The sequence below is a fragment of the Pelmatolapia mariae genome, linkage group LG7 (assembly GCF_036321145.2).
Source record: "Pelmatolapia mariae isolate MD_Pm_ZW linkage group LG7, Pm_UMD_F_2, whole genome shotgun sequence".
Classification (NCBI taxonomy): Eukaryota; Metazoa; Chordata; class Actinopteri; order Cichliformes; family Cichlidae; genus Pelmatolapia; species Pelmatolapia mariae.
Genome location: NC_086233.1, coordinates 32,803,146 through 32,829,211, shown reverse-complemented (window position 1 = coordinate 32,829,211; position 26,066 = coordinate 32,803,146). Strand labels below are relative to the sequence as shown.

At 38.0% G+C, this 26,066-nt stretch overlaps 1 protein-coding gene across 10 annotated transcripts in view; it reads right to left on the bottom strand.

The window, feature by feature from the left end:
* Positions 1-1,421: 1,421 nt before the first annotated feature.
* Positions 1,422-26,066, bottom strand: part of vav2 (vav 2 guanine nucleotide exchange factor) — a 195,574-nt gene continuing 170,929 nt past the window's right edge. For 2 of the 10 annotated variants that reach the window (XM_063478842.1, XM_063478845.1), the window contains 21 exons: positions 25,845-25,944; positions 23,762-23,857; positions 20,012-20,080; positions 19,777-19,863; positions 19,077-19,165; positions 18,844-18,976; positions 18,443-18,457; positions 18,067-18,176; positions 17,816-17,917; positions 16,260-16,348; positions 15,591-15,604; positions 15,419-15,437; positions 13,530-13,657; positions 11,793-11,864; positions 11,597-11,652; positions 11,200-11,316; positions 10,555-10,642; positions 10,298-10,421; positions 6,543-6,632; positions 5,907-6,061; positions 1,422-3,651 (listed from right to left, as the gene is read on the bottom strand). In XM_063478842.1, coding sequence (XP_063334912.1) covers positions 3,604-3,651; positions 5,907-6,061; positions 6,543-6,632; positions 10,298-10,421; positions 10,555-10,642; positions 11,200-11,316; positions 11,597-11,652; positions 11,793-11,864; positions 13,530-13,657; positions 15,419-15,437; positions 15,591-15,604; positions 16,260-16,348; positions 17,816-17,917; positions 18,067-18,176; positions 18,443-18,457; positions 18,844-18,976; positions 19,077-19,165; positions 19,777-19,863; positions 20,012-20,080; positions 23,762-23,857; positions 25,845-25,944 — 1,801 coding nt within the window. In that variant the 3' untranslated portion in view covers positions 1,422-3,603. Of the gene's footprint in view, positions 3,652-5,906; positions 6,062-6,542; positions 6,633-9,504; positions 9,547-10,297; positions 10,422-10,554; positions 10,643-11,199; positions 11,317-11,596; positions 11,653-11,792; positions 11,865-13,529; positions 13,658-15,418; positions 15,438-15,590; positions 15,605-16,259; positions 16,349-17,815; positions 17,918-18,066; positions 18,177-18,442; positions 18,458-18,843; positions 18,977-19,076; positions 19,166-19,776; positions 19,864-20,011; positions 20,081-23,761; positions 23,858-25,844; positions 25,945-26,066 lie in introns of all 10 variants that reach the window. The other 8 variants (XM_063478843.1, XM_063478846.1, XM_063478851.1 and 5 more) reach the window with 6 other exon arrangements.

The following is a 26,066-nucleotide window of genomic DNA, read 5'->3' as shown; positions in this document are numbered from 1 at the left end:
TACTGTCTTTGAGGCTCGGGACCAGCACTCCTGCTGTTGGACAGAAAGACATCAACTCAGTGGTAAGTATTTTGGTTTTCCAATATATTAGCAACTGTCAGTGACATTTATATTAATCAGGCTGAACTTTAATCATACTTTAGATCAGCCTGTCTTACTTATTGTTTTATTTGTGCTTTGGTTTGGGGAAGTTGTTTCTTTACTGATCTTTTCCTGTCTTCTGTTATTAGACTTGAGATATGACCGCACTGTGCTGTTGCTGTGACTCCAGTTAATTCTACAAGACATGCTGTGTAAGTAAACAAACAACAACAGTTTGGTCTGCATTTCTTGAAAGATCACATCCCCCAAACTTAGTTTAGAGAGTCTACACTGTATATAGTGAAGTCTGCAAGTTTTCTAACAGCAAAATTTGTTTTGTGCCCAAAATCATTTTGCACATCATTAGAATGAAAGTTATTGCCCATGTTTGCATAGCCCTTTTTAAAATTATTCTTTCATGACAATATTGTGTGTTGCGTGGTGGTCACGGCTATCCAGACTGACAATTTGGGACATTGAATGTCACCTCTCCGGCGGGGAGGGAGCCTGAGATTGTCTAAATTGGAGTCTGTTTTATACCAAATGCAGAAAAAATGTTTTAAGAAAGCAATTAAGTTCATGTTCCAAAAAATATGATTGTTTGCTTGCAGGACACCAGGAGAGATGAGTCCCCCGTCACAGATGGTGTGGTCAGTGAAGATGGTCGCCTGCAGGTTCAAGCTCATTGCATCTCCAACCCACATCCACTGCCACTGTACTTAAGGGAAGTTAAAGACTTTCTTCTGCACTTACATTTGGATCACCTCGATCCATGACAGTCATTCAGGCAGTAATGCCTGGACTGGAAACAAGCCATCCTTAAAATATTACAACATTCCAGCTCCTGTGTTGGAATGAAAAACGAATGTGTTGTTTAAATTAGAGACTGCACTTGTGACAGAACAATAAATATTTTATGTTGATTATATAAATAATGTAAGTACAAAACAAACTTGTGGTAGGCCTAAACTTATTTTCAGAATAATTACATCTAAGACTTTGTTTCGTTGTAAGATTATAACAGTGATGGCAATATCATTTTTATTCAGCAGAACAGTGTCCAGTATGTTGGCTGTTGTACTTTGTTGTGTTTGAAAATAAAAGTTGTGCTCATTTTAACATCATTACAAAAGTGTTGTTAATTATTTTTAATGATATTCATGGTACCACAAATTGTTTTTTCATTTAGTTGAACTTGAAATGTTTGTCAGTAGGTAAAAAATTAGTATTGTCAGAAAGTCAGAAATATCAAGTTATTCTTAATACTGCAGACTTGCAATGTATAAGTTGTCCTAACAGTCATCCTAAGTAAGCTTTACTTAGTTTTTTTGAGGCAACGAGTTTCCATAATTTTTTTGAGTTCTGGGAACTAACACGGCTGTGTACATTTTGAGTAGGGTGTACTCAAAATGAGTAAGTTGCCCTAACTTGGTCATCTTACGTAAACTTGATCCAATTTTTTTGAGTTCTGGGAACAAATGAGCTTGTACAGAATACTCAAAATAAATACGTTGTCCTAACTTAGTCATTTTTAGCTAAGCTTTACTCAATTTTTTTGAGGCAACGAGTTTCCATAATTTTTTTGAGTTCTGGGAACTAATTAGATTTTACAGTGTGATGTGCTGCCTCTGGGTTTAAAAACTGCTAACTCCTAACTGAAATCTGCCCAGCGACAGAGACCTAACTCTTACCACCAGTGATGGCTTGGAAGTTGGGTTAGTTGGATACAGTCGCATCCCTACTTTCTGCACAATTTGAGATCCATGGTAAAACTACAGAAGCAGACATTGTGAGAATAAAATTAATAAAAGCAGCAGCACTTTAAGTGGCCCACGGGTGCACAAGTACATGACCCTGAAGGAGTCCGTGATGTTTAGGGACAGAGTCAACTGCCTTTGAATATCCGTCTATATCAACATGGTAATTTTTTGGAAAATGAGAAGACTGAAATGAAAGCCATTCATTAAACTGTAGATCGTGTTCCATAACAACTGAACCCTTTAAAAGAAAGAATTGCCAAGGTCAAATATTTCAAAAAATATTAATACCTGTACAATACTAGATTCAGAAAGCTGCCTGGTACATTTGTGCTGTCAATAGAAAAACTGATGCCAGCACACTGTGGTGTAAATAGCTATAAATCTATTAAGTGTGTATGGCATGAAGAAATGAGTGGAAATAAATGGAAACACTAAGCACCGCAACCCTAGAAAATCACAAAGCAATTAAGTACATCTTCTGTGGTTTAACGTCTATAGCACACACAGTTTTTCTTCAGATTAAAACACTGTTTATCAGTCTGCACAACACGAAAATAATTTTCACACAGGAACATTTAAATTAAGGGGGATACAATCCCATCACCTGATCAACTCTTTAAAAAACAGTAAGGCAAGGTAGAAAAATCATAAATCAATTAAATCCTGTGCAGACACTGAAATACAGCTAAATTTGGCTTTAAATAATAATAATAATTAAAAAAAATTGTTGGTCCAGTTAAAAAAAAAGCATGATTCTGTGCAAGAAAAATCACATGAAAAACACTGAGACTGTGTGACGTGACTGTTGAGTTGAAAGTTTTCCCTTTCGTATCCATCTGACTGACGACTGACTTGTAGACTGTGTATGGCATTGTGTTGGCTATAAAAAAAAGAAGAACACATCCAGTGAGTTCATCCAGTGGCCATTTAGGACATAAATGCCTCACCATCTTGTTTTCGGGGGCTCAAGCTCCTCTTTTAGTGAAGTATTTTTGAGCATGGCAATGTTCTTGAGTGGCTGAAGTTGAGGTTCAGTAAGCAACACCCATTCTTCAAAGGCACCATACTGTACATTGGTCTGTGTGTGCGTGCGTGTGCGTGTTTATGTGGGCCACATATGAGCACATGCATACATGGAGAAGTAAAATCAGTCAACAAAGTCGATTCCCTCCACTGGTGTCAGCCCACAAGGCATCACCATGACAACTAAGGCAAAATCTTTCAACATAAAAAACACAGCATCTTTTTTTTTCTTATTTTAGTTTTTCAGATTCTTTGCTTAAAATCAACTCCCCACAATAATCATTAGTAATGATGATAATCTCTATTCAATAAATTATCTATACTGTACAATTATTTCACCTCGCGTAGACCTGCAAAAAAAGGGGAGCCTTTTTTTTTTTCCAAAGTAAAGCTATCAGCAGTCAGTTTCTGCTGTGTCCTCAGTCCTCAGTAAAGTCTCTGCAGAGCACACAGAGGCTGACAGACAGCAAGCCATTTTTTCCTTTTTTTCCCTGTACAGAAATTAAACAGGACATCCAGCAAAGACAAAAGCTGATGCATAATTGAAGATAAACAGAGTAGAAACGCTCACTGAAAAATGAGTATCCAGCAAAACAACAACAAAAAAAGTTCTTTGTTGGTTTTTTTGTGTTTTTTTCCTTGTGTTATTTTCCTGGAGAGACTGAGTAATTTTCTCTGAGAACAGTAGATAGAAGATGGTTCCTGATTTAAAGGGAGCCAGACCAGCAACATCTGAGCCTTACTGCACTCCTTCTTCATCCACATAAGTTGAAGGAAACCATCCAATCTGTAACATGAAACAGTAATTATCAGACACACACAGTATTTTACATCAACCAATGTAAACAAAAGATGTTAATTGGGTTCATTTATATGCTTTTTTTTGTTTTGTTTACATGCCGTGAATCCGTTGGATGTGCACCATGACTACATTAGGCCGAGAGCTCTCGGAGCTCTTTCCTCTATATTATTTTGGCAGAAGATGTGCGTTATTTTCCGATAACTGCACAGCTCAGCAGCAGCCTTGCCTCTGTTCTGAAAAAATACTTGAAGGCTACTTCAAATGCTACTTCAGCTGTTGCTAGGCTACGACTTCTCCTACTTGTTAGAATTATAAAGCATGTACTGAACTAACAGAGATAATAGAAACACAAAGGTTGTATTTACAGCAACACGAAGACATCCATTAATATCTGTTGAGGTCTGTATCTGGGTATGTTTTGTCCAAAGAAAATCTCATCCTGACTCAATTTTCCTGAATTAGACTGGGTGTTAAAATGCTGAAATGAGGTAGTTGAAAGTAGCAGATGTCTTAATTTAAAAAGAGAAGCAATAATATTTTATGTGCTCAAGTTAAGTCGTGATTCAATTAGTAGCATGTGCACTGTCCATAAACACAGATCAGCACCATGTATATTGGCTGAATTAATGGTATTTGCTGTGATGCCTGTGGTGCTCCACATGAATGTTAGGGTTGGCGTGATATGTAAAGATTTCAAAATGGTCATTTTTAATTCAACAGTAGGGGAATGAAAATATATTTGCAGGGGCCATGTGCACACGTGGAATAAAACAATTCATATTTTGCAGTATTTTAGTTTGAAACCAGACAAAACCAGCTAGCCAGGAAAGTACATTAAAACAAAAAAGCTAATGGAAACCTTTCAGCTGTAAAATGAACAAGTGCTAATAAATGATCAAAGTACAGAACCCATAATATGTAAGGGGTCTTTGTGGAGAAACCACCAACCAAATGATAATCTACTTAGCATAGGCTCTGGGAGAGCTTCTTATCTTTGCTGGACACAGAATGGAGACTTCCGCAACACTGCGTTCTTCACCTTATAAGAAGCTACACAAAGTCATGTCTACACAGAACTGGGAAGTCAAGCTTTTCAGTCTTGGGTTTAACACAGCAAAGGAAGGACAACGAATAGCATCTTGTGGCAATATTCATCAGTTGCACTAGGTTATTCACCTAGGTCAAATCTTATTCTTATAAATATCAAGAATGGAAAAAAGAAGTAAAAAGCCATTAAACAGCAGCTCTGATGTCATCACTAATAGCCACTACATTCAGCAAATCATCCAATTACGGTGGGTATTTCTTCATGTAGAAATAAATAGCATCTAATTTTGTGAGCTTGATGTCTTTCTCATACACAGCAGTAATCAAGAAACTTCAGCTCACTTCATGAAAACTTAGAGGCTTTGTCAGAATAGATTTGCAACCAGCTAAAGTAGTTGACCTGGTTATCATAGTATATGATACACAAATTTCAATGTATTTGCTGTACACACTGCATTAGCAAATACTTTTTTTTTTGCTGAGTTATACCAGCAAAAAAACCTTATAATTATACTTTTTTTTTTTTTTAAGTCGGTACGTTTCAGCTTTTTTTACCACTTCTGTTCCATCAAGGTCATACGTTACAGAGAGACCAATCCAAAGAAACTGCGTGTGCAGGCAGATGGTTTCATAGGAGAAAGTTAAAAGCTTATTTCCATCAATCCACCCGAGGGAATAAAAGTAAGGTGGGGAAAACACCGATAAAAATCAAAACTAGACTCTATGGCATTTTTACACCAGGCTGTACAGCAGAGTGTGGTAAGGTTTAGCTTTACAACTGCTCAAGTTGTGCAGATCCTCTGGCTCCACAGCACAACTCTAAATTTACAGCCTAATTGGGAACATTCCTAAAATAAAATTCTGACATCACATTCCCTTTTACTGCCATCCTATTAAACTGGCACATTTCCCAGCAGCTAGTTTTTGTCTTTCAACCACATCTTTTTGTTTTGTTTTTTCCTTTTTCCCCGATATCACTGGTTAAATTGTCAAATGTATCAATGCACTTTTGGGGACATGCTTACCCGAATTTCTCTTTTGCAGATCTCTAACTTAATAAAGCTAACTGGATACATTTTTGATCAAAATCAAAATATTACAACATTAAAGTATTTAATCCAGTGGTGGCTTTTATGCCTTGGGTCTGATCAATTTCCCATCCACAAATAAACACTTTATTCATAGTTACTTACTCGTCCATTGGCTTCTCCTTTCCACCAGCCCTGGTCTCCACCGATCTTGCTGTAGATTTTGACAATGTCGCCTTCTCGCAGTGACAGCTCTCTCATGTCTCGCGCTGCAAAGTTATACCTGGCCACTGCTGTGCTGACCACTCGAGGTGTAAACACTGAAAATTGATAACAATAGGAGTTGAGCCATAGTTAATTAACTTAATGGCACACCACTGAATTCGTAACAATAGTTATTATTTACTGGTATTGATGAATATTCATGTTTATGTATGAGGGTGACGGTTGTAAGACGAGGTCACACTGAACATAATGGTAATAATTAGTTGTGAAGAATGTACAGAGGCGAGATGGTCAGGTCAGTTTTCAGCGTGACACGCTGTTGCCACAAAATGACAAATGAGCACGATGGGAAAGGACAACTTGTTTCATCACTGGAGAGGAAATTGGTTTTCTTTTCTTGATTTAATGAGGAAATGTCATCCTGAGAAGAACTGCAGTGTTCTTGTTAATGAAAAGAGTGCCACAGAGAAGAAGTAATGAGGTCGAGGTACATAGGCTTATTATGTAATTACAAGAGATGCGGCGCGAGAACACAACAGAGGCAGCGGGGGAAAGGAGAGGATAAGTAGATAGTACCTGACCAAAAAGGGGCTGAGCTCTGAGAGGAGGAGAAGTTGAGGCCCTGCGGACTGAGGAAGGAGAAGTTGTAGGATGCACAGGTGGCTGCTGAGAGGAGGAGAGAGAGAGAGCGAGACAAGGGAGGAAGTAAAGCTGGAAAATGTTTGAGGTGAACACATGCAGAGGCGAAGCCAAAGAAGCAGAAAGATAAAAAGATTTTGCATTGAAGCTTTGTGTGCCTGTGCGTTCGGTTCTCATTATATTTAATCTTAACCATGTAGGTGTTACAATTTGACTGCTTTAAGAGTGTGAATTTATTTACAAAGTCTCAAACAGAAGCAGCATGGGAACTCATTCAGCCCAACTGAAGGTTGGATTAACAAGACTTCATCATTTGTGATAACTGATCAAATGCTGCTTTCCATTTTTATGCAGATGGCACTGTTATCTATTATTTACCGTAGTGAAAACCTTTAAATCGCTGCAGTCTGCGTTTCATGTTGTTCCCATTTAACTCAACTTAAATGGAGCAAAATCCAAGGTCATGCTATTTTCAAATAAAGAAAAAGATAAAAGCTGCTAAAAGGGCTGAAAGTGAAATTATCACAAGATATTAGTATTTAGTATTATGCATTGAAATTTTTTATTTAAAAAGGAGACAGAGAGCTAAAACTTACATTAAGATTCTTTTAAATGAATAATCTTGTTTTTCCCTCCAGGCAATGAATACGGTGCTCTTTATGAATGCACTCAAGAAACACCTAAAGAAGCTGGACACTATACCGATGTTCCTCATGTTTTACTACCATTTTATGTTAAACTATTATCCAATTGGTTGTTGTTTTTTCTTTTTTAAATATAAAGACATAGTTTTACAACCTCTAATTTCTAATATTTTAAAGACAGAGGCGTTGATTATGCTGCTCTTTTTTCTGGAATAACCACTTTTAAAGGATTGAAAAATTAGTACTCTTGTTCACTGTGATATCTCTTGGAGTTGCACTGAAATTTATTTGAAATTGGACCTTTTTTGTTCTTGATGTATAATTGCACATGATCTTGATTTTGTGCTTACTCACTTGCACTTTGTGTCACTTGTGTGTATAAAATCTCTGCAGCTCTCCAGGCCAGGTCACACTTTATTTGATTTTATTTTTTCTCAAACTTATTTTTCTCAAATAGATATTTACCTGAAGGTCTACAAAAAACTAATAATACAGACTGTGACAAAGCTCAAATAATCTCAAACAGCTTTTTTGACATTGAGATCACTCAAATGGCCTGCACAGCCACCAGATCCAAGTCAAATAGAGTCACCCTTTGGGATAATCTGGGACAGGAAATTCCCATTGTGAATGTGCATTTGAGCAATCTGGAGCAACTTTGAACCAAAAAGGAGGGGCCAACCTGGAACTACGTAGCAAAGGAGTTAGCACTGGCCACCTAGCAAAGTGGCCACTAAATCTATAGAAAACTGACTGGCTTCCTCTTATCTCTGTACAGACGTGTAAAATCCCACACCACCTTTTACAAATCCTTTTCCTGGACTTGGAACAGAATTCCTTTTTTGTGGAATAATAGACAGAGGGATCTAAAATTGTCACAACTTGTTGAAAGGATCAAGAAAACAGTAGTAGTAGTAAAAGGTGACATCTTATGAAGCTCCACTGAAATTCACATGAAACCTGAGCTTTTTGTTCTTAATATGTCATTACATACGATATGGATGTCGTGGGGACTGTGTGTCACGTGTGGTTATTGTAGGGTCCTATTGTTACAGGGCCTTTACGTTACAAAGCGCCTTAAGGGGGGCTGTTGTCATGATTTGGCACTACAAAAATAAAACCGCAGTAGTTGTGCTATTTATTTTATATAAAATAAATAGGGCAGCTATATAATATAATATACATATTTTCCAGCTGCTTCAATTGTTGTTGATTTGACTTATCAGAAAATGTTTGTGTGAACTCAGCCCATTACCAAACTGTCAGTAGATTATCACGCTGAAAATATAGCTTTTGAACAAACCTCTTTCAATTGGACATAGTCGTGGCTCTTTGTAACCATAATAGAGTTTTCCAGATTGAAAAGTAAAAGTACGTGCTTGGAAACAGTCAAGGATAAAACTGAGAGGAAAACCATTATTAGCAAAAACTCCAGTTGTCTCCATCCGTGTACAACTTCAGCCAAAACAGGAGGAGAAATGATCTCACTATAGTGGCCAGTTGGGTCTTTGTGAAGAGCGAACAAAGTGAGGCCAGTGTAGGACAGAAGCTAGCGCAAAGACACAGCCAGTATTCATATAGTGTAATGGCCACAAAGGGCAGCCAATTCAGTCATTCCACAGGCTGGAGTTAGCTGACTTTCTCTTTGTCACTCTCTTTATCATTTCACACTGCTGCCCTCTACTCTGCCCAGCTGCCCCTCTGGCCTCCATCCTTTTTTTTGTCTGTATGAGTCATGAGAGTCACTGGCCTTGGGAAAAACAGAGGACAGGGGAAGACAAAGAGAGTGGGAGGAAGTGTGTCTCATTTATTTTACCCCCGTTCTTACAGTATCCACAGCCACGGTGTCATGAAATTGAATTTGTACTGGACCAGTGTATTTTGGTAACACAGAGTGAAAAAGGTATTTTCATAATCGTGCATTGAAGCAGGTAGACATTATTTAACATGCAATGCTCCTTCAGTCTCCATGCAAAAACACTGACACTAGCATTTGAAGATGTCTGTGCATGTCTCGTTAGAGCTTTGGGTGGTTCCACTCAACTTCCAGTGGGCATTACCCAAAGCTCATTAATGGAAATGAGGTCTGTAACATGAGTCAAGTGGTAGAAAAGTTAAAGGGATGATATGCGCACCCACCACAAGTCATAGTGTATTTAAGAGTCAAGTCCAAAGCCAACCACATGTGATTTTATATGGGAGAGACATGGCACTAAAAAGAATCCTGAATAGAAATATCTGAATAAATCTTGTACCTACTACTCCCTCCAAAGGGCCAACCGTCTGCTTTATAATAGCTGAAACAGAACACACAGAAGTGATTCCAAAATCTATACAAGTTTTTTTTCTTGGCTTACTGCATCCATAATGTAAATTAGCCTCGTATTTGTTCAAATGCCCTTGCAGGATCAACCAGATATGTTGATTCTGTTGGCACACTTGATTGAGGTGGAATTTAACTCTTGAAGGTGCTGTATAAAACTTTATAAAACTTAAATATCATGAGGCAAAGTCACCTTTTTTATTAGATTTTTCTGGTGATTTATACAGCTTTTTATTAACGTTGCGGCTGTCTCCTTATTCATTTAGAGAGGGGCTTAGTGTTAGCCTGAATAAACTCCCAGGTGCTGTTACAAAGATGCCTGCCAAGCAGTGAAACTTGCTTCTAAAAGAATGATGAATATTTTATCTGAAGATGTTCTCAAAACTTAGCTTCATCAGAACCACACTGATAAGCATCGTGGTCACTTAATCTATACTATAAATCCACATATTAAGTTCCTTGGATTAAGTTATCATTAACACGGAAGGACAAACATTAGGCTCTCTTTCACAACCGATAAACATGAAACCTTGCTCTGCCAAAACGCTTACTGACTATCATTTATCAGCTGGCTGTACTTAGCTGTTCATTGCTCAAGGATCTAATATGATTTTCTGGTACTAACAGATTGTGTTGTTTGCAGAGTTTGGCTGCTATGAGGTATCAGAATGGCTGCAGAAGTGGAAAGTAAAGTATTGGAACAGAGAAAAATTCAAAAGGTTTACCTGGTGAGCGTGTGTTGGCCCGTGTAAGCGAGCGTTCTCTCGACTTGTAGGGGTATCTCAGTGTGGTATCTAACAACTTGAAGCTTTCTTTCAGCGAATGAGACTGATAGTACTCCACAAGCTCCTGTTAAGTAACAGGATACAAAAAGGTGAACTTTTCTGCTTCACATTGACAACAAGCTCCTATGGGTGTTTCTGTGTTGGCAGTTCAATATATGACCTTTTTTCTTTTTTTTAAACAGTTTAATATGACTTACCAACAGACTTTCAAACTTCTTTGCCTCGGTGATGTGTATCCAGCTGTCTTTTTCAATGACTTTGATGTGCTTTACTTCATCGTTGAATCTGTAAAGAGAAATCACCAAGAATAGATGTTATTTTTCCACTGTTATCGATTTTCTTTATCCATATCTTGCAAATTACTGTTGAGCCTGTATTCTCTTGTGCCCTTAACTTAATGTGTTCTGCTGCTCCACACATTTCTTTTTCAGTATATCTGATTAAATAAGATGAAAATTAAGTATTTTTTCTTAAAGTTAAGACTTCTTAACAGATTTGTTTACTTAATTATATTGAGCCTGGTCCCCACAGTCACTCATCACCTGTGTTAGACACAAATGTATAAATGTGCATTCACTTTCCCAACCCATCATTATATGACAACTCCAGTAAAGAACCCGTGGATTTTTTTTCCTCTTGAGAATGCATCCTCTCATTGAAAAGGCACAAAAAAAGAAAGGATTAAAAAAAAAAAAGCAATTACTGAGTAGTAATTAGCTGGAGCTAAAAGATGCACAGAAAAAGCTGACTAGGGCTCCCTGTGAGAATATTTATTCCCCATGAGATATGGATAAAAACCTTCCCTTGACATTTTCCTCTCCTGTAAGATCTGAAATACTCACTTGATGCTGATGGCGAACCTCTCCGCCTCAGCTGTCCTCTCTCTGATAAGGTAGGTCCCACTGCAGTGGGATTTTAAAAGGTTGTCTGCCTGCTGCCGCTCCATGTTTCCTGCAAACCTACAGAAAAAAAACAAAACAAAACAAAAAAACAGTGACCTCTAAATTTAAAGTTGTTTCATCAAATGACACTCTAAAAGCTTTAAAAACACTTAACTTCAATCACCCATGTAGTAATTAATCTTTTGGTTAGGGTCAGCTTGCTTTCAATTGAACCACTGCTTTGAGATAACGGTATAGTTTAACATTAACAGATCTGCACTAATTACAGGATATTGACCTTGGGCTAATGGTATCTTATAGTGCACAGGCCCATTAAATGCACAGTTATAGGTCTTACCAAGGATATCCATAGTAGTCTGCATCCCTTGAGGACGACCGGCATGTCTGGAAGGGCTGTCGCACATAACAGACACCGTTCATTAAAGAACACAGCACAGGACTAATTGACATGCACATGCATAAACTCGTCCACTCTCAAATCATAAACGCTGTAATCAGTCACAACCCACTTTACAGGTGTATGGGTGCATTACCTTTGGGTCCAAACAAGGCTTTACATAGGAACTGGGGAAAAAGCCGCTCTTTTGTGTCTGTATCAGCTTTCCCTGTAAGACAAACACAGGGTAAGTTTATTTCTAGATGTGAAACAAAACTGTGCTTACTTCAGGCAAAGAAATACTTTAGAACATCTGTGGAAAAAAGGGAAAATGGGTAATACAGTTTAGTGTAGATACAGAAAATTTGGAAATCCTAAGGCACACTGAAAAATTTGTAGGGTGTATAGAGGAAAAACTAAAACTGAGAACTATATTTCCTCCTTGTAAACAAATATCTGAAGCAGAGATTCTTTAGTTTAATGTGTATAATGTGAAACAGTGTTACGTTGGTGCCTCCTAGTGGTGCCAGTTTATCCGCACTGGATTAGTTTTGTCAAAAGGAACCAAACTGAAAGTAAGCAAGTAAAAAATTTCTAAAAGACGATGTATTCACTTGGAGCTAAATAAATATTACACACTATGCATCATATTTTCAGTGCTAGATGTTGTATGTACAAACTTTCCCCATCAAAGTCAGACAGAGGATGAAATGACTCCACCATCTTATGCCTGCAGCAATCGATTTTAAACTCGGCACACCCGCTGACATCACACTGAGAGATTAAACTGCCATGCTGTAGAGGGATAGCCTACTGTTATAGCTAAGATCAATTAATGTCATCAGAAAGTTGCCCAGAGTCACTTCGGGAAAAGTCAGCCTGATATTAGAGTCGGTGATTCAGCAGGAATGCCAACAGTTCCTGGAGCAAACAGTGTCACAGTTCCTATCATCCAGCCTAATTCACTGCAGAGGATCCTCCAGGTCTGCAGGTACACCTCTACTAATGTTCAGCTAAAAGTGATTTATTTCCATTGGTGAAGGTGCAAAGAAGTCTTTAACTTCCTCTAAGATTTTAGAACAATTTTAGGCGAGCGTGGCTCAGTTTATCATTCAAACACTCTTTAAAGTATCCTGTGCTATTTTAGTGAGATGCACAAGCCAAAGCGCTATTAATTTAAACTGACAAGGTGACAAGGGGACTCTGTTTACAAGGTGTGCGCTGGAATATGATGATGATTTGCAACTACAAGAAAAATTATCTTTTTTTGTAGCACGGGGGAAAAAAAGCACTTAGGGATTTGCCTACTCCACAGCAATTTGAATTAAAGGCATTTTGGGGTTACTGTACTTGCTCACCACCAGAGGGATAAGATTGATAGTGCTTTCTGCAGCCTGGTTAGAAAACATGAAAAGAAATGACAGAAATGGCTCGAAAGGCAACAAAACGTTTGCTACTGGCAACTCTAAAGCTCAGTAATTAACACATATATCTTGTTTGTTCAATCAATACAAAAAAACAGTGTGTGTAAAAACTAATATACAGTTTTACAGGAGGTTGTGTGCTCAGACTTTAGCTTTGCTGATTATAAGACTCCACCAAAGTCATTGCAATTGTCCAATAAAACAAGGTTTTTGTCCAGATCTAATAATAGCGATCCTATATGCTAACTATTTCAATCTGGAAGTGCTGGTATTTGAACAGAGACAGAACTTTGACTTATGTTCTATACTTTCTATCTCGCAGGTAAAAAAAATTTGAATTTAACATGAGAATCACTGACTCATTTCAAATCCACTGTGTGAGGTGCTGTGCCAACATCAGCTGTCTGCGTAACAAGCTGCGTGTGTCAAAGTGGGGGATGGATTGATTTAAAAATGATTGACTACTCTACCTCCCACCATGTGATATCCGGGTCTCCCTTCAGAAGCTCGATAAAATCTCCTGTTTGGAAACAGAGAGGTGTCTTCCCCGGAGGCACTGGTGTGCCATGGTAGTTCTTCACTGCCACCATCTTAGGACCTGCAATAACAGTCAGTGTCCAGTACATTACCGCTTACAGCTTCTCACTAATAAAAAAGTCCACTGACATTGAGAAAACAAAAGCTGTAGAAGAGTTGTGAAAGAAAAGATCAGATTCTGCAGGTGTACCTAATAAAGTGGCCAGTCAGTGTATCTCTACTGTACTTCCGCACACTCTACTAATGCATTTATATTGTGAAAAGGTTACTTTTTTTGTAATATAATAGAGAAAGGTAAACTTTTACATATTATATTTTCATTAGCTGTAAAGTTAAATATCTGCAGACTTTCTCAAATTTGGAGTATTGATGCTTATTGACTGACTTATTGGCATATTTAATTTTGGGATTGCATTATTCAAACTATATAAATACTGTGTATCTCTCGTTCTACTTCGGTACATGCAACCACAGTCACAGGCAAGACTCCTAGCCTGACAGTTGTCCAAATGATAGTCGACTCCCTCCACGAGGACGTAACACCACACGAGGTCATTGCAAAAAAGGCTGGCTGTTCAGTGCTGTATCAAAGCATATCAATGACAAGATGAACCGGCCGGGAAGAGTGCAGAGCCAAGAGAGATGACCAGAGCCTTGACAAGACTGTCAAGTCCACTCAAGAAGAGCTTCACAACAAGTGGACCAAGGCTGGAGTCAGAGCATCAAAAGCCACCACACGTAGACCTCTTCAGGATCAAAGCTACAACTGTTAAATTCCTAAAATCATGCCACTCCTGAAACAATGGAAAACATCAGATGCATCTTACAAGTACCTGGTTTAAAGAGAAAAAGAAGTGGACTGTTGCTCAGTGGTCCAGGTTTTCTTTTGATTTCATTTAGAATCAAGGTTCTAGAGTTTGGTGAAGGATGGAGAGGCATACAATCAAAAGTGTTTGTGGAAACCTCATGCTAGAATTCAATCTTTGATTATTTAGGGTGCCATGCCATCTGCTGGTGTTGATGGTTGCTGCTCTACTCTGTACTATCACGTAAAAATTCAATGTAACCACCTACTAGAGCGCTTCATGTTTCCACCTGACAAAAAGTATGGAGCATATTTCCTTTTTCACCAGGAACTAGGAACTCCCACAGCGCCAAAGCTAGTATTTATTGGTTTGCTGACTATGATAATGCTGGGTTTGACTACCCAGGCAACTGATGTGACCTGAAACCCCAAAGAGAATCTCATCTTCCTCAATCAACAAACTGAGGAAGATGAGAAACACCTGAAGCCTACTATTAAAGGAATCTGGGCTTCCCTAACAGCTAAGCAGTGACACAACCTGATCACCACCAGACTACGCCAGACTGATGTAATAATTCATGGTAAAGAAGCCCCAACCAAGTGCTAACTTAACAGAAATTGTTCATTTCTGTATTATACGTAGTTTTTTTTGATTGATCACAAATAATTTAATAATTTCAGATGCTGGAATTCTGATTCTTTTTTAAAGCCACAAAAAAAAATCTGTATTAAACTATAATCTAGCTTGAAATAGTTCACTTGTGATGTGAACATGTCATGATACAGAATACATTAAAGTTTACCTTTTTGAATCAAATTATAGGAAAACAAAATAAAACCTTTTCACAATATTCAAATGTTTTTTTAGAGGGATTAGTATAGGGTTAGTATTGTTGCTGCAATGGAGCTATTCACTAGATGGCAGTAGAGAGCTGTGCTATTTAAGCGCAGCTACAGCCAAAACAAAGTTGACAGCTGACAGAATATCCAGCTTCATATTCAAATGTTGGCTCTTACCAGGTGATATTCCAGGCTCCTACAGAACAGAGACAAATATCTGATTATTGATACTGTTAATAAGCAAGCAAAAAACATCACCTTTTATCATTTTGTGGTAATTATTTAACAAAGAAAGATGGTGACAATTAGAGAAAGCTGTTGTATATTGAGTGAAAAAGAAACTACTCACCAAGTCAAGAGGATCTGAAAAGAGGAAATATTGAAGATTGTCAAAGAGGATTCACAAGAAAATATTTCACCAAGTGGATCCATCAGCATGCCAAAATGTACAGCATAGCTTCATGCAGACCATTTTTTTAAGCTGACTAACAGCAATGTAGTATGACTGGTTTCCTGTGAGCGTTAAACAGCAGATAAAACTGAAAGCATCAAACTATATTGTTACAGTCCTGCTCTGTGGTCCTTATTATACACACACTAACTTATTTTAAGAATTTATTTGATTAATTATGACCTTCAACTATCAAAGAACTTGATTGGTTCATACTGAACCTTACTCAGCAGTTATTAAATTGGCTCAAATTTGAGAAAATAAGCCACAATGATTTTCTGAATTCATGTTGAGTAAATTTGTCGTTGTCAGATACTGCTGTCCTCTCTGATACCAAATCCACTGACACAATAAAAAAGCCTGCCTCCCTTTTACACTTGCATAAAGAGGCCTACAAGCAGGACAGGGGTCATTGGCAGAATTAAATTACAGCAGTCATCATTATTGCCATGCATGTCCGTGACATATGTCACACAGTTTTTATTTATCTATTTTTATCATTTGCTCACTAGTTGACCCTCACAAAGTCATCTGAATAACGTCTTCTATTAAAGAGGAAATACCTACTTATTTTACAAATGGTGATCACTTCTAGACACTCTTTGTGAGCTCCTGTTCCACAGCGAGAGCAGTAGTAGCCCTGATAGAAGATGCCCCTTGAGGACAGGCACACACACACACACACACACACACACACACACACACACACAGAAACATGCACTTTAGTAATGCAAACAGGAAGTGGCTGAGACACAAATTAACCTCCTGTAAGAACAACACACAAGGGGACCTGCTGCTTGTTCCTATAATTGTTCCAACTGCGAATCCACATCCTCCATCATTCCCGTTCTGTAATTCTTTAAAAATCACCAAATCAACTGGCTCAGTTTAAACCGTGTACTCCTGAAGTTTATTTGTTACGGGTACTGTAACACTGCATGCATCGCACGCTGCCAAGTTGAATAGTAAGTGCCATAAATCACGATGGGATCTGCTGGGACTGCAGTAGTAATTAGCATCTAGCAGGAAGAGAGAACGCTGGTCCCTGCCGCCATCGGCTCTGTGAATTTAGGTCAGCAAAGCCATGCAATTTGTGGGTCAATACACAGAGTGGGGTTTAGCCGGCTGACTGTAATAGAGGTGAAAGTGGTGATTCAGTGACACGGGCTATCCCCACTGCAGACGAGCAGCATTCTCACATGAGAGAAGGTGTACTCAGGAACACTGTGGGTGGTGCGGGGCCGGGAAATGTTTAAAAATAACATCCGTCAGCCGCAGTCACACTTACTAGAATATTTTCCAAAGAATGCTTTCACACTAATGACGGGTTATGCGAGCCAAAAACATATTCCCTCTGTGATTTAAGTCTGTTTGTTTGTTCACTACCAAATGCTACTTAAATTATTTATTTTTATATTTGTACTGCTATAGTGTATACTCCACTCCAAGGGTTTTTTTCTCCTCTGTTTGTGGTGTACAGAGTCAAAATTACAAAAATTGTGTTGTTGTCCAAATACTTACCTAACTGTAATAACTTTTGTGTGCTTTTATGAAAAAGTGAAGCCAATGTGGGAGTAGTTGCAAAAGGTCTCCTGACAGCAGTGCTTCTTTGCCAAAACGACCATCGGCTCCCTGGTTTTGTGTTCTCAGTAAACACTTCCCTGATCATTTTATTGGGCTCAGTTGCTATTTTCATGACACACTGAATAAAACATTAAGTCTATTCTGTAAATTATAAGTCAGGGAATCAGAGAGAAGGATTATCCAGGATGCTCGTTGGTTAACAAACTGTCAATCACAAGTGATTAGCCACAGAATGTCCTCTGTTTCCTGCTCATCTGCTGACACATGTGGTTTCAAAACACCAAGATGGTGACAGTGAAAACATTCAGTTTGAACTTCTTTTGTTGTGCATCATAACTTATTAATAATTCTACTGTTGCATAGTTTGGACATACAGTGTCTCTGCTTCATAAAGTTTGTCTGGATAAGTAACACATAAAAATGCTGTTGCTACTAAATGCTGACATAGCAGTCACTAGAGAGTCTGGAATAAGGATGTATTTGGTGTGCATTATTAATGGCACTAGAGATACCAGCGCTGGGGTTTTCAGGGTCATTACCTCAAGAGCATCTTGCAGGCTCGACAGTTGGTATTCTTATCAAATGTGTGCATTTCAAAGTTGTGCTGATTAGCTGTGGCTCTCTCTGGCTTGATGTTGGACCTAGATAAGTAAATGATATGAAATTAAATAAACCAGTTAAACAGAGGATACCTAGGATTCTTTATTTTTTTCCCATGCTACTGAAAAATAACATGGCAAAGACAATTAGTCTCACATAAAATACATTTTATCCAACTAGTCGTACTCACATGGCCATATCAAATTGCTCCATCCACTTCCTCTTTGTTTCCTCAGTTTTGCAAAAGAACTGGAAGCCCTGCTTCCCTTGCAGATGGATCAGGTAGAAACCATAAGACCACTGGTGAGAAAAAGTGAGTGTTGAACAGATGGCAGAAAAAGGTTTGTGGATGGCAGACTGAGATAAGAAAGAGGCACGTGATATCAGCAGTTCCAACAAATATATGGTCAAATCAAGTCAGACCTAAAAGATCATCAACATGCTTTAGCGACTGTGCATATGCAATCAAGGTATTACATCCCAAAAATCACCACAGCCAAAAAAAACCAAAAACAAAAAAGCTGCTATGAGGAGATGTGTTAAATAAGGGGATCATTTGAGCTTACCATTTTTCCACAGGACTGGTAAGCATGCAAAAAGAAAGACACCAGAGAAAGACCCAGTTACACATGCAAACATGTACGCACACATGCAGATCCAAAAACAAAAAAGCCATGTTAGACCGGATGCCCAGTGCACTGCAGTACGTTTTCATGAATCCTAAATGATCTTCATTGCATTTACATGATTTTACAAGCACGAATGAACACAATGCACGTTTGACACATCAGTGTATTACCCCATCTGATATCACATCAGAAATTACCATCAACAAGCTCCTTCAGCTCAAGGGCAACATTTGTAATGATTACACATGCCGCTTCATCGCCTACACCGGCCGGGCCACCTTTACAAAGATCTCACTGAAGAAATTGCTCTGTCTCATTTCAAACCGTGATGTTCTTACCTTTTTCATGTCTCTGTTGTTCGTCGGGTCATCCGACATTTTATGATTTTGCAGCTCAATAATCTCTTTGAGCTCATAGCTATAGCCTTTCCTCTTGCAGACAATGACCACTTTATCAAAGAGGAATATATACCTGAAGACAATCATACATTTTTATTGAATATTGGCAGCGATAAAATGTTGCTAAAGGTTATTATAGTTTAGTTTAGTTTTACTGCAGAACTTGGACTCACCGGTCCTGTTTTGTTCGGTTCGTAGAGGAGCACACCTTCAGTTCTCCATCTATCTTTGGCCTCCCGTACTCCTCCAGCTTCACCTGCTGCTTAGGTCGCAAAAAAAAAAAACCCCAAAAAAACAAACAAACAAAAAAAGCAGCCTACTAAACCAATGGATTCTGCAATTTTTAATAAATAATTTTGCTAGACTTTTAATTTCAGAGAGAATTAATATCCACAATGAACGATGAATTTGCTCTACACTTACATCTCCATCCTCCCTTTGACTTTTTTTCAGTCATACACAGTGGCTACATGTATAAATTATTCAGAGCACTTTTACTGTACGCATTACTGTATATGTGGCACATGTACAAACCAAAACTGAATACTGACTTGGCATATCAGCAAGGAACAACAAAAGAAATTGTGATAGAGAGATAGAAAAACGAGAAAAAAGGTGGGTGCTACACAAAATATTAAAGTGAGTAGTTTGCAGTTTACATAAATGAGTTATTAAGGGCATTATCATGGCTGAGGATCATGAAAGCATTTTGAAAGATGGAGGTGTTCTGAGGAGAGACTAATCATTCTGTCGAACTTCAAAAACACCTGTTGATAACATGCCAGTGTGTTGGCATGTAAATATTAAAAAACAACCTTTAAAATGTTCTTAGCTCTCAAGATAACAAGTGCAAGGGAAGTGTGGAGTACTTACAAGATTTTCTATTGAACTTTGGAATTCGCTGATTTTTTTCAGTGTCTCATTGTCTCTCTTGACTTCATTGATGTACATGGCCAGGTCCTGGAATAGCCAGACATTCTTTCAGGCATCTGCTATTTCAAGCTGTATTTATAACACTTGAGCAACACAGTGGCTGTATGTAATTATGTAGCTTTAGCTAAGAGGGTGATTCTGCAAGATTTTCTTTAAACAGCACCCACAAACACACCTGCATAGCCTCCAGAGCCTCCTTCAGTTGTTGTCTCTCAGGTCGGTCAGTTGAGTGACTCAAAAGTTCCTACGGAGAGAGTTTATTTTGTTGGAAAAATGTTCTTGTACTTTGAGAAACTGTAAAAACCAAACTCCAATGGTGTGTCTGTTTGTCTTGGCAAAATTTGACAACTGCACACAGCAGATCTGAAATCATTAACAACACATTAAAAAGTACTAGCCCCTCCCCCAGCCCCAGATTTCTGTTTAGTTTTTTTTAAATGAAAAGAACTAACTTTCAGACCATAGGACCCTTTTGTAGAGGTGTGTACATAATTAGACTGCATTGCAATTTTAGAGCTGTTTTAGAGCAGTGTACAATACAATCTTATGAATGGTTCAGATTTTGAACTCTGTCTGATTATTATCTAAAAAAAATAATCAAAACTAAGCCTGAGGCAGTAAAGTTTCTGCCAAATGCATTTTTCTGCATCTAACATCGACAATTTTAACGTGCCTTTCTGGCCAGTATTACTCCAGTTTAACAAGTTACTTTGTTTCTTTGGTGTCTTTAAGTTAATCAAATGTGAAAGGTAAATATGCAAGTTTTCTTGCTTGCACTTAGGGGTAATGATTTGCCTGTGGTTTAGTAGGCTGATCAGCATATATGCTGGTTAGCTTGATAAAGTAGAGATCGGTCAAAGTTGTGTTGTAAAACAACCTGCTACTCATAAAGGGGTTTACTGTTCAGGTGCTAGGAAATAACACCGCATTTAATAGTGACCTCCACATTAATGCCAGCAGAGCAACACTAATCATTTGATCATGTATTGCTAACTGTTTGTGTAATTTTTCCCAAAAGTTTACTGAGTTTTAAACAAAAATATGATGACGTGAAGACTGCAGCGACACTTAAAGTATTAGGAAACAACTTTATTAGGTGACCAACGCTGATAACCAAACTGACCAATTAGCATTTAACTAGGTGGTACTGGCTGATTGGTTAATTGGGTAAGCCACAGCCCAAACAGGTTATGGACTGAAGCACTACAGATTAATAGTTTTGAGTAATTCAATCTCAAAATTACACAGAAAAATGCAAATAAGTTAATATAGAAATAACATAAGTACAGGAACTTTTTAAACAAAAACACAAATATGAGTATGGCAATCTGTGCAATACCAGTTGGAGAAGGGAAACCCAGAAAGATTCAGCATTTATTAATGGCATGGCAACTTGCCTTTACAGCAGCCCCTGTTACTGCTCCATAACCCAGTGTGTAACAAGGCAGTCGGTTAGTTTTCATATTAAAAAAAATGTTTAAGTTTCTGTTTATTTCATTAAGCACTACAGTGACGTTTTCATGGTAGATTTCACTGCTGGCAGGTACCAGCATGGAGTTAAAAAGAAGTAAACCATCTCTGTTTGAGGTTAGCAGTATGAAGAGACATTAGCAGCAACATTAGCTGCTAGCTGCATAACCAACAAAAATTTCCAAACTATCAGCAACTGCTAGGATTGCTTAATGTGCATGTGAGGTTGTGGGAAAATAAAAGAATAACACACTGTATACATAAGGTGGAAAAATAAGTCCGGATGTAAATTAGGAAATAACCATAGTACTTCATTTAACCCGTACTAACATACCCGTAACATAACCATGAATCATCCGTCTGATATTTTGAAGCTTATGCTATTACACGGACGAGATCACCTGGTTTTAGGTCTTCCAATTTCAAACCAACAATGAGGTTCACTATACGAGACATTTCTCTCACTGGCTTTTCATGCCTACTTCAAATATTATCAGCAAGTGCTTGACAAACAAAACCAAGAAAAAAGTGCTTTCATCTGGGCTCCACTTGTAACTTGTATTATCTGAGTAACCTTCTGCTCCTTTAAAGAAAGAGGTGCATTACATTTGCAAAAGAAAAACAATTGTACTGCAAAACATATACAGCAAAATGTATAGCATAAGATCATGATTTAAGTTTTCTGAGAATTGTTGAATTTGCTCTATGAAGTTCAACTATCATAAAAGAATGAAGAAAAGAGCCATGCACAGTATCATCAAATAGGGTTCACACTCTTGAGATGATATCTATATAACAACAACTGTAGATGTACCCTTCAGCAGGACTGAACACGCACATACCCAAACCAAAACAAGCCTTGTCAGTCTGACATGCCCTGAGGCCTCAGTGTGCAGCAGTGTTTTACTGCAAAGCTGCAGGAAGCAGTGAAATGGGGTGTATTTAATCTGATTATTGCACGGTTGATTTGACCTCAGTGGCTCAGTGCGACTCCTGCAGGGGTTCGATTCAAACTAATACAGATGCCATGGCGCTCTCTGCGTGGACCTACAATCACCTGATGAAGGCACTCACCTCCACCCCTGGCTATTACAAACCGCATCATAAACCCATATGCTCATCCATAATTGAGATGCAAAGTCAATTAATCATGGGTAATACTGTATTACAGTGGCTTTTGTATTTTTATTTATTTATTTTTTTTGAAAATATAAATAAACACAAGGAGACAGGTGACAGGTGAATTGTTGGCTTATGGTCAGACATTGTGAATTTGCTTATAAGCTGAAAAGGGGAAAAAAAGAAACAAGAAAGATTAAGCTTATGATTTCTTGCTGCAAGATCAGGTTAAAAATGTTTTTTTAACCCAATTATTATTTAGTCATGAAAATTGTAGTCGACTACAATTATTTTAGCACCAGATCAATTGTTGCTAATAATTTCAAACAATTTAATGACATATATATAGATATATAAATATAAATATATGATTAAAAGAAATAAGAGTGCAAATTTGTGTTTTGACAAATTGCGACTAGCAATAGCGCCTGACATTTTTGAATTAAAGGGCACAGAAAACTCAACATAAACAATTAGTGAATAATGTGCAAAGGCAGACACATCAATGAGGTGTATTAAGTTGAAGTCCACAAAGCAATATGTGTTGCCTCAGTGACACTTCAAATAACAGTTTTTTAAAAGGGCAGAAAAGAGTTTGTAAAATAGGTTAATGTGACGAGGTTACAAGTCTGAAAAATCATAACAACACTGACCAAATCCAGACAGCTGACACCGCCATTAGACACGGAATAAAAGAGAGAGGTGTTATGCATCATTTGAAATCAGAGCAGAGAAGTCTCAAGAAGAAAATCTTACAGTGTGGATCTGCTTTTCGGGATGGAAAGCTATTAACTTTCTGAAATATGTACAGCACAAATCCTTGAACTCTGAGTGTCAAAAATTTCACATACAAAGTTCTTTGAAGTGGGTGCAGCATATACTGTATTTCAAGGATTTAGCAGCGTCTGAAGCACGCGCTGATGAGTGGTGATTTGACTTCAAGTTAGACTGTGATGCCAAATTTGGTCAAATCAAAAGAAACCTGCGTATTCCTTATTTAGCTTAGCTTAAGTGTAGAGTCAATTGCGCCAAGAGTGAAAGAGACATCATGTTTACTGAAATCAGAACCGGTGGATGGTAGAGACGCATCATTTCTGTTAACTCCAGAAGACAGGGTTTTTTTTGCGCCTCAAACTATATCTGAAAGTTAGCAACATACACTAGCTGTGCCACAGAGATATAGCAGCATAGATGTTTGAGATAAACTTTTAAAAGGTAAGAAGTTAAAAATAAAACAAGTGTGTATGTTATCACACGGCTATTTAGCCAAAATCTTAATTACATTTGAATGAAACTGTGTAAACACATAAACAGGTTTTACAGATTTGGATTTTACCTTTAGTAGGAGGTGATACTTCAGCACCCTCTGCATGGGAACTACCAAAAGATCTTGGAGCTTGAACTTTCCTTCTTGCACTTTCATTGTACATTCCTGTGGAAGAGTGACACAAGACGTGGCACAGTTATTACATGTTGCATAATACAGCATTGTAGATTTCCTACAAACAAGTATTCATTTGTTGTTTAAGAATACACTGTTGTGTTGCTGCTGTTGCGTCCACACATTCACAGGGCACTCCTTTAGCAATGAGGCTGGTTTATTTTTTCAGGGCACAAAAACTCTGGTTGTGCCAGCAAATGAGTGCATATCCCCAAATTCTCCGTCGGCTCCATAAGAAGCGGTCTTTTGTTAGTATTATCCTATAAGGTTCCCTCACAGTGGTGTCTGTGTACATCTTTTTTCTCTCAGTTTCTTTAAGTGTGCAATATCAGCAAAGCTTATCCTGTTTTACAAACAGTACTTTTCTATACTGAGCCAATAACAGGCTGATTTAGCCTTTTACAAAGCTCCTTTATTTTGAATGGGGTATCTCAGTTACTACTACCCTGTATAGCTATATGTATTGCTTTTTGTGCTCATCAGCTCTACGGCCCACTTGTCCTCCCATTCTAACTGCAAATGTGCTTTAATCCCGCTCTATCCTGCATTCCTTTTCTAAGGATTTTCAGTCTGTATAACATCACAAAATTATAGCAGCATACTGAGGGGGAGATCTTGTTGTATGCATAGATTCTAAAAATGTCCCAGATTTACACAGTAAAGGTGCCTTTTCTCTTGTTTCATCTTTTACTGTGCACAAGGAAATTTAACAATACAACCAAGATCCACCACAACCCATCCCTGTTTGGTTAATATTCCATTTTGTTCAGTATAACAAAATGTTCTGAATTTTTTAAGGCTCTAGGGGCAAATATGCAAATTACATCTGACTTCATTATAGGTTCTGCCTAACAAAGGCAAAGCTTGGCGCCACTGATGAATTTATTTAAGTCATTATTTACTCATTGTCATTGTTTATTTAACAGTAAATTTTACTTTTGAGTTGGGCTTTGATTGTGAAACGGCCATATTCTAAAGCAGCTTATTTTGTTGGTACAACTCTTCAGAGCATGTATACACCCTGTAAGACTGCAAGTCTGGATTGATATAAAATTTTAGATTTGAGAATACTTTCTAAAAGAAATACTGCATCACTTTGTCCTTTTTCTGTAGTTGGCACACAATGACTTTAGTAGTAATGCAATACACCGAAATATGTTTCTCTTCTCCTGTGGTGTTTGCACATGGTGCATGGGCAAAACACTATTTATAATGCCAATCAAAACAGGTGGACAACTATCCAGCAGCTGTAATATAATAATCTATCTCCACACACTGGTGCCAGGAGTCAGCAGGAACATTTAACAATTTGTAAATATAATTTTGCTGGCTATCACACTCTGGAACCCGGTGAGCTTTTTTGACATGGTGCATTATCCAGTGGAAGCAGCCATTAGAAGACAGGCACATTGTGGTCATAAATGGATGGACATGATCAGCAAAAATACTCAGGTAGGCTGTGTTTTTTAAATGACACTCAGTTGGTACTGTAAGGGGTCCAAAGTGTGCCAAGAAAATGTTCCCCACACCATTAGTCCACCACCACTAGCCTTAGCTGTTGGCACAAACAGGATAAATCCATGCCATCTTATTTTTGAAGCGAAATTCTGATCCTGTCATTAAAGTGTCACAGCAGAAATCCAGACTCACCAGAGCAGCACATGGTGTGGTCATCTGATTTAAGGTTGGTCACATTTTGGATTCAGAGAAGATGTTGCATACCTTGGTTGTAACATGCTTTTTTCAGTTACTATTGCCTTATTATCAGCTAGAAAACAATCTGGCCATGATCTCTGCCCTCTGGCATGAGGAAGGTATGTTCACCCTAACAAATGTTGCTCACAGCATATTTTTACTTTTTTGTGTCATTGTCTGCAAACTTTGGAGATGGATGAGTGGTAAAATCCTAGCAGATCATCAGTTTTTAAAATACTCAGACCAGATAATTTGGTACCAAATACCACGCCTTGAATGTTACCTCTACTTTAATCCTGACATCCTCCCGTGTGGCTATTAGCTCGTCCAGTTTCTTCTGGGCATTCTCCATGTGGCTGCAGTACTGACCATAGATCAGCAACCTGGGGATGTGAAAAACTAATTAACCCAGTTACTCTGTTACAACTCATCCTCATTAAGGAATCCACAGAAGAAATATGAGGAGACTGTATAAAATGTTTACAGCTGATACTCTCAAAAGAAA